The 9181-nt window shown below is 31.8% G+C and overlaps 1 protein-coding gene across 2 annotated transcripts; it reads left to right on the top strand.

Moving 5' to 3' along the window:
* Positions 1-1585: 1585 nt before the first annotated feature.
* LOC128129335 (putative ribosomal RNA-processing protein 12) lies at positions 1586-8738 on the top strand. 2 transcript variants are annotated; one of them, XM_052767930.1, is made up of 19 exons: positions 1586-1811; positions 2763-3312; positions 3396-3816; positions 4283-4492; positions 4572-4657; positions 4727-4937; positions 5013-5197; positions 5270-5458; positions 5585-5791; positions 5867-5908; positions 5982-6116; positions 6203-6271; positions 7310-7408; positions 7569-7733; positions 7810-7911; positions 7987-8046; positions 8121-8189; positions 8335-8436; positions 8504-8738. In XM_052767930.1, exons 2-19 carry the CDS (start codon positions 2812-2814, stop codon positions 8621-8623), a joined length of 2973 nt encoding a protein of 990 aa, XP_052623890.1. In that variant the 5' UTR covers positions 1586-1811; positions 2763-2811; the 3' UTR covers positions 8624-8738. The 2 variants fall into 2 exon arrangements, with proteins under 2 accessions (XP_052623890.1, XP_052623889.1); XM_052767929.1 differs by having other exon boundaries at positions 1586-1822.
* The last annotated feature ends 443 nt before the right edge of the window (positions 8739-9181 follow it).

The following is a 9181-nucleotide window of genomic DNA, read 5'->3' as shown; positions in this document are numbered from 1 at the left end:
CAAGTACTATCAATGGAGGTCGAATATCAAGAGGGTTGCTTTCCTTTTTAGTTATTTCTCATATACATTCTTCTTGGTATGCTTCTTTTCTATTAACATCACATATTTTAGTAAATGGTTTCATAAACTTTGCATTATTCGAGATTCATGAAATTTGTATAAGATTTTGACTTCTTGCCTATTGTGAAGTAAAAGACTAGTTGAACAAAGAATACTCAAGAGTATTGATGTATTGATGAGTTGGATGAATTGTATAGATAATTTCAAAGTCGGTATTGTGCAAATATATTCCAATTGGTTAGTTGAGTGCATTGTACAGATAATTTCCAATTAAGTCTTTGCATAACTTATGGCCAATTTTGATATTCATGTACTATGGGATCATTACTGCCTCTTTATGTCATATTTAGGCTATGTAATCCTTAGTAAAATCTGAAACCATTTTGATTTTTGCATTCAGGCATGTCATGCTTTAGAGTCGGATACATCGCAGGTAATTGAGTCGAGATCTGCTTATAGTTGTTGAAGCCTTGTATTCTAATGCTAAAAAGGGAGTATTAAAGGTTCATGTTAATCACAAGTATCCTTTGTCTCAAGCAACCCAATCTCACATTGCTCTTGAGAGTTGAAAACCAACGGGTTCGGTTGTGTTGATCCCAGACAAGGAGTGATTCCCTTCATGTTTTTTGCTTTTGATTTATTTACTTTTTGTTATTTTTGTCCATGTAATTCTCTTGTGCATCAAAGCAAAGACTTTTTTAGAATGTGGTATTAATTATTGGTCCACTAAGGTTTTCAACCGTCTAATATATATTTTAGTGGTTTGAATACTTTATCGTCATTATACTTTTACTTTTTCTAAATTACATATTTGCACAATTACATACGTATTCTCATTGTATATATATGTGATAGAATAGTTGTGTTTTTGTTATTCTAAAATGGATGAAATTATCATTTATGTACAGATCTGCAAAATTGTTGTGGTGAAATCATTCGATTAATTATAAAATTGCATGTGTATATCAAGCCAATAGTCCATACAAAAATTATATATCTTTAATTTTTTTATTTTTTTTACTCATGTTGAATGTTTTATAGAAAAAATGTAATGTTATTAATTAAATGGTAAATTATAAAGGAATTATTATAAAAATATTGTTTGAGGGTAATACAGTCATTTAGCACGGTCAGTAAGATGTAGAATCAAACAATAAGTTTCAATCAGAAGTTAACTTAATCAGAACTTCTAACCCAGTCAGCTATAATCCAGTTAGCAACTATCAAACAACCCCTTAGTTAGTTACCTTAACTAATTTTGTTAGATGATGTAAGACTCTTTGTTGGGACTTTGGGAATTGTAAGTGCAATGCTAGATTGCGAAGTCCTAAATGTAAAGTTAGATGCGTGGATTCAACATGAGATGTAGTCATAGTTAAGATCATTCATCTCATAATAAACATGGCCATTAGTCTAGATAATATTCCAGTATGGATTCAAACTTGGGTTTGTTTGCATTTTAATACCACTTTGGTAGATCCGTAAGATTGAGACCGTTTTGTTACCATCTGAAAAGAAAAAGAGGCGTGTCTTCCTATTTTGCCCTACGCGACTTCCCTCTTCTCTTTTCTATTTCATACGACCGACCCCTCTTCCCTCCCAACACACTCCGATTACCTGCAATCTTTTGCCGCCATAGGCTCCACCTCCGTCAGCCGCTGCCATCGCTGCCCTTCGGATCTCCGGCGCCACCCTCCCATACCTTCGGTGCCAGCCTCCCAAGCATACGTCGCCACTGTCGCACATCAGAGGTCGGCTTCACGTATGTATCGTTTTTTATTTTTTCCTTTTTTCTCTCTCCCCAAATACGATGAAATCGACGATTTCCGGGTGAAATCAATGTTTTCTTGCTGAAATCGATAATGAATCTGTAATTGTTGCTGGCATTTGGTTATTTTTTTGCTGAAATCTCCATTGTCAAATGTGTCGTTCACACAAATTGCTCCTCTGTTCTGTTTTACTCAAATTGTTTTCAGGAAGCATGTTTTTATTTAAAGTGACACTAAATTGACATAAAGATTGATGATTTCAATTTGGAATTGAGGAATTTTGATTACATATCCTTTGAGTAGAGATGGCAAATGCAATATCAGGGCTGTTTTGGTCATTTTTTTCCTGAAATATCTTTTCTTGATGTATTAATGTTGAAATCTGATTTGGTAATGTATGGACACGAAAATCTGATCTGATGCTTATTTTTTTTTTCTAAAATCACAGCTCATATCATATGTGCTGATGTGCTTGTAGGGTTTATTTGGATTTCAATATAATTTTTAGGATTTGAAAATATTTATGTTTTATTTGGATTTGTGTTCATTTTGATGTATGTTCAATTTGGATTTTATATGATGTTTAGGTTTTTTTAATAATTATTTAAGAAATTGTTTCGGTTTTTATATAAACAAGTATTTGAATTCACTAAAAAATAATACAGAAGGGTAATTTGGTTGGTTAATATTGTAGTTTATACAAGTGATAACAATTGGAGATTTTGATAAATTATCGATTCTAGCAACATACTTTGAAAAGTTGGTGATGGATTTGATATGGAGTTTCTATATAAATGATTAAAGTGTTTATTTGTTTCCTTGTTGAATTTGGATTTGTAGGTTGCAACATACTTTGAAAAGTAGGTTGCAAGTTTGTTGTCATTTATATCTCAACATTCAATGTCAAATATTTGTTTCCTCTTAATTTTTCAGATCTTGACAAACAGCCCTAAGAAAAAACGACGGCCACAAGAATTCATTCATGGAGCAATCCACTACCTCATTAACCGGCGAATCTGATATTCTTGAACATATTGCCGACCGTTACAAGAAATCCCGCTCACCTCATCACCGCCAGCTCTACGCAGCTGCTGCCTATACCCAATGTATGATAAAATCTAAATCTTTGCCCGTCACTCCGCTCAATTACTTCGTTAACATCATTGACGCCCTCTATGATTCCTCATATTCTCATACCCTCTCTAATTCAACCTTTAATGCTGATGCAATGTCTGGAATGTCTTCGTTTTTGACATTTGTGTTGACTATGGTTCCTGAGAAGTCTATATCCATGTCTAAGGCGGCTGAGGCTGTCGAGATTGTGGTTAAATGTTTGGAGGTTGAGTTTGTGAGTTTGCGGGTTTTAAGATTTATGGAGTGTTTGAGGGTATTGCTGGAGATTTGTGATTTAGGAGATTGGGATATTGTGAAATTAAGTTTCCAGACGTTTATCAAGTATGCAGTAGATAACAAAAATGAAAAGGTATATTGTCTCTTTCCTATATTGTGAATTTGTGACAATAATCAATATTTATAATAGTAGATTGTTTAATGCCAAATGTGCAGGTTAGAAAATGTGCTGAACATTGTGTTTTGAAGGTCTTCAAGTGTTTCCAAAATTCTATTATCAAAGAAAGTGCAACCAAATTGGTGTTAGATACATTTAGAAACTATATCTTGGCAGTTGAGAAAGCAGATGGATCTAAAGATGATGAAGGATCAAAATGTGAACACTTGAAGGCTCTTCACATGTTAGATCTGTTGAAACGTTTCATTCCTTTTTTAACAAAACCAGAAGACATGCAGGAAGTCATACTAGAATTACAAAAGTGTATGACTGCCAAGTTTTCAACATTGTATGTTTTAGATGTAATGGAGGAGATACTTGCTCTCATTGAATCTGAATCCGAACTTACATTTGTAAAGACCGTGAAGATTTCAGACAAATGGAAAAGTGATTATTCCATACTCATTCAGTCTATAACAGGTAGACATCTACCCTAATCTACCCTAGTAAATAAAGATCATTTTTGACAAATGGCACATTCTCATTGAATTTGACACGTCATTATCTGAGAATTTTAGAATTATTTTTGCTACTTGTCAATTTATGGTGTTTTCCATTTTCATTTAATTGTCACATCACTATATTTATTATGGGAATAATGCCAATTGTAATTTTGTTAATTCCTTATTTAGTTTGCTAAATGCCAATGCTATTTACAGAAGTTTATGCTTTCTAATTACAATGATAGATATATTAAGCTAAAATCAAGCTATGAATATGATAAGGAACAAGTTGTCGAGTCTGATAGTTTACAAAAGGAGGACCAAGCCACGTGGAAGGGAATAATTCTGTTAGTTAGACAAGTTTGTTAGGGAAATAGATCTATATAGGTCAGGATAACGATATGATTAGTTATCTGATTATATTATTTTGAATGTGCTTTTAGGTCTTTTGATATGTGAGGCTACTGCTGCAAGGGCTTCAAATATCTTAAAAGAAATGTTTTCCCGTGTACTTTTCAGTGAAGTGGAACTTAATGCTGAATCTGAGCAATCAAATCTAGTGAGATGCTTATGTGATTCACTTTTAGAAGTTCTGAGGACCTATCCAAATGAACATTCTTTGAGTGTCATCTCTGCTTTATTTCTCCATCTTGGTATGGCCGTTTACTAGCTTAGTTGTATGCGTCATTAAGCACTTGTTACTAATCTTTGTGTTATATTTGTGATATGTAGGGTTAGACTCTTTTATCTACATGGACAGGATTTTTATGAAGACTGTTGGTTTTATGTCAGATGCATCTACTTGTGATGTAAAACATGTAAGTTGTTTATCATTGACATTTATGTTTTGTTTTTTTTAACATAATATTGATATTTGATATTTACAGTTTGAGCAGTGTATCGGGTCTGCCGTAATGGTTATGGGCCCCGATAAAATACACACATTGTATCCTCTCTCGTTTGATGCAAATGAGCAGACTTGCTCAAATACTTGGTTGTTACCTATCTATAAGGAGTATGTCATATATTCACATGTGCGGTTTTTCATCAGAACTATAGTGCCTCTATCTGAATCCTTCAGAAAAGCGTGTAAAAGAGGTAGGGTAGTGCTACCCCCTCAAACTGTGTATAACGGTTTTGGATTTTATAATGACATAAGTTTTTTTTTTCAAGGTAAAAAGATGGCAGTAAAAAGAAAGCAGATGCAGTCCCTTTCACGTACTTGTTGGGAATTACTACCTTCTTTTTGTCGCTATCCGCATGATTTGGAGGAAAGTTTTGGGTCCTTGGCTGAGATTTTAATTCCAAACATCAAAGAAAATGCCTCTATGCTTGAGAGCATTGCTATTGCACTGCAGGTAATAAATAATTCTAATTTATATTTTTATTCTAGATGCTTCTTTTTAACTATTTTTTTCCCTTTTCTGTAGTGTCTTGTGAAGCAAAACATGAGCTTAAGTTTGAGTTTCCCTGGAAGTTCCGGAGTTATAGATATGGGAATTGAAAAAGAAAACGCAGAGAGAAACATCAAGGTTATGGCATCATGGTCAGAGGCATTATTGAAGGCTTTTACCAATGTTTTCTTTCAGGTGTCGCCTGAGAAACGTTCTTTTCTAAAGGTCATTATCATAATTTCGTAAATTCACCAAATTTTATTTATTTACTCCCTGGTTTCTGACTTCATATATATATATATATATATATATATATATATATATATATATATATATAATACACATTCACAGGAAACAATTGGATGCTTAGCAAATATCGCTGAATTCCCAACATCAAAGGCAATTTTTATTTCATCTCTTGAAAGAGTGAAGCCGGATGTTTCTGATCAGAAAAATGCCAACATAGGTCTGATACATGAACTAGCATCAGCAATTGTTGCTGATGTTGGAATGGATCCAATAGATTTTATATACTGCTGTATAGGGGATTGTTTGAAGGTTTGTTTGTTTTTTATGTTTTTAGCATTTTTAGAATCATACTATCAAACCTTATATACCCTTATTTTTATGTAGGAAGATGATGAGGAAGCGTATGCCAATCTTTACATACTTTTGGTAAGGACCACACCATTACTACTTATTCTTTTAGATAATATGTCTCATTTTTGTTTTTGCTTTAAATATTCAGGAATCTTTTGAGTTCATGTCTTCAAGATTCGAGCAACTTGTGGATTTGTTACGTGATTTGAAGTCCCCTGTCGATATAATTTCATTTAGATGGAGGTTTTTGTGCTTAAAGACCTTGCTATTTCACTCATTCGAGGTTATATTCTCTTTTAGTGTGATTTATTTATATATCATGTCAAATTGCCTCTAATAGTTTTGTTTGCTAATGAATTTCTTCTGTAGAGAACTTGTGATGGAGAGAACAAGTATGGCGTTTGGGTGCTCAATGAAATCATTGTGACACTAAAAGATGTAAGATCTACCTTTATTCATTTCATTAAGTTGTTTGTTCTTATAATCTATCTCTGTTCTATCCAAACTGTGCAACATTATATTTTGGTTTTTTATTGACTTTAATCTTTTCTATCTAAAAAAATAGCAATGTACTTTGAAAGTACATTGCTATAATTTACAGTGGTCAATCTTTAGTTGAAAAGAAACAGTAAGAAAAACTTATAAAATTGAATTGACAAACTTATATATATTTTTGAGTGTTTTGATTGCACAAAGTGGGCCCTTCAAAAAAATTATTATGAGCTTATTATGTTATCATACACATACCACATAACCTGATGCAAATTTATTTTCCTAAACTGCATTTTGTTGACTACCACAAAGTTAATAAACATATAGCATACTTAATAAATCCTAAGTGACTTCTAATCTGTTAATTTGTTTTTCCTGAATCCTTTTCATCTTCAACAGATGCAGGTTTACCCCCATTTTTCCTTTCTAATATATGACTTTTTATCCTATCTACCCTAAAATAGCAATGTACATTGCTATAGTTGACAATAATGTTAACCAACTTCTAATCTGTTACTTTAGGATTTTATAAAACAAAATTTAGTGACTTTTTCCTTTATACCCTAAAATAACAGTGTACTTTCAAAGTACACTGCTTTAATTGATAGGAATATTAAGTGACTTCTAATCTGTTAGTTATAGGATTTTATAAAGTATATTTACAGTCACTTTTTTTCCTTTCTACCCTAAAATAACATAAATTTGCAAACCTACTTATTATGATTTTTATACTTTTTATGTGTAACTGAAAGATAAACTTGATGGAAACTTTCATTGTACTTTTTACACATATTTTGGTTAAAAAACATTGCCATGTTTCTGTTTTGCATGTATGTGTCTCTTAACATGTTTGGTTGGATTATTGTGCAGTGTACTTTATACACATATTTTGGTTAAAAATGGCTTATTTATTTTGTATTAATTATCAATTGTATGATTAAATAGTAACCTAGTTGTATAATATAATCTACTTTTGATCTACAGGACAAGGAGGATAGGAGAGAAGTGGCACATGACATTCTTCTAGATACAAGTTCCATCATGCAATCCAAACCAGAAACTTATTATAAATTCATCACCATGGTAAGGTATTCTTACCACTCAATATATATATATATATATATATATATATATATATATATATATATATATATATATATATATATATATATATATATATTAGACTTTCTTTCTTAGTTTCTGAAATGAAAACATTCTTTTATTCATATTTTCAACTTTTCAGATGATGGGGTATCTCTTTGGGTTTTCTCCTTGCATTACAAGTGGTGCAATCCTTGCATTGTCTATTATGTTATCCAACGACTCAAAAATCTGCGAATTGAAGCCCGATCTTGTGCCAGAAATCCTTGAGTTGCTGGATAGGGAAGAAGACATACAAGTTGCAGAAGTAAGTACTATTTCTTATCTTAGCTTTAGAGTTTCTACTATTGATCAATCTAATTTAGTTTATATATGGTTGTCAGGCTGTTTTATGGTTTCTAAAGATGCTGGTTTTGAGCCTTGAAGTGGCAGAACTGAAGATGGTCCTATGTGATATTCTGAATGGACTTCAATCTTGGTCATTTGTATGTGTTAAATTATGGATTCACTCACATGATGTATCTATGTATGACATACTCATGATTATTATCATGTTACAGGTGAGTGACCTTCCGGAGATTTTGCTGCTGGAACGTGGTGATTTTAGGAATGTGTTTGAGGTAACAAATGAATCACATCACCATTTGATTTTATGCATAAAATGTTGTTGTATTCACGAGTTGTTAAATTACAGATTTGTACAACTTCCCTGGAAGAAGGCAAGGAAACAAGCAGATCACCTCAACATGATTTCAAAGCAAATGTATGTGTTAAATTATAGATAGATACACACGACGTATATATATATATATATATATATATATATATATATATATATATATATATATATATATATATATATATATATATATATATGTATGCATGTACTCATGTTTTTACAATTACAGGTGAATGAAATTTTTGAAAATATTGTGCAAAAATGTGGTTCTGCATCAGTTGAATCTCTTGTACCTGAGAAATACCGCCTAGGTTTTAGGATATGTTTGGAGGTAACAATCACATCTACAAATTGATTTTATGCATGAAATGTTGTATTCATGAGTTGTTAAATTACAGAGTGCTCCAAGTTCCCCCGAAGAAGGCAAGGCGAACGAGGCACTCAGAGCACTAATTACTTCTATGTTTGTGTCATCTCAAGAAGAAGGCTTTTGCTGTAGACAACAGTTGGGAACATAACGAGGCTGAAATCAAATGGCAATCTTTCAAGATTTATACATCTATCAAAGTTTTGAAACAAAACAGAATTCCATGTTGAATGCTGATAATTTAAATGGCAAAATTTTCTTTAGCATAGCTAGATGTAGGGGTGTTCGTTTGGATGGATTGGTTTAATCCGATCCGATCAAGTGAATCCAAATTAATTTCGATTTTCAAAACGTAGATCCAAATAGTCCAAACTAAATTCAAATCCGATCCGATCCAACCAAATTATAATTCGGTTGGATCGTTTTTTACAATTCGGTTTTCAAGAATCAAGATATTTCAACAAATATATAACTTTAATATTAACTTACTCTATAATATAAACTAAAAGATATTGTTTAATTAGTTGTGAACTAAAACTTATAAATAACTATCAAGAAAAATATATTATAGTTTACTACTTTATAGACAATTTTTTTTATAAGTACATATTAAAGTATTATAATAGATGAAAATTTTTGATATACTAAAAGAATAATTTAGTAAATTTATAAATTATTAAAGATATATATTAAAAAGAACAAAATAATA

The sequence above is a fragment of the Lactuca sativa genome, chromosome 9, assembly GCF_002870075.4.
Source record: "Lactuca sativa cultivar Salinas chromosome 9, Lsat_Salinas_v11, whole genome shotgun sequence".
NCBI classification, from domain to species: Eukaryota; Viridiplantae; Streptophyta; class Magnoliopsida; order Asterales; family Asteraceae; genus Lactuca; species Lactuca sativa.
Note: the sequence above shows the minus strand (reverse complement) of the source record. Positions and strands in the feature narration are given on the sequence as shown.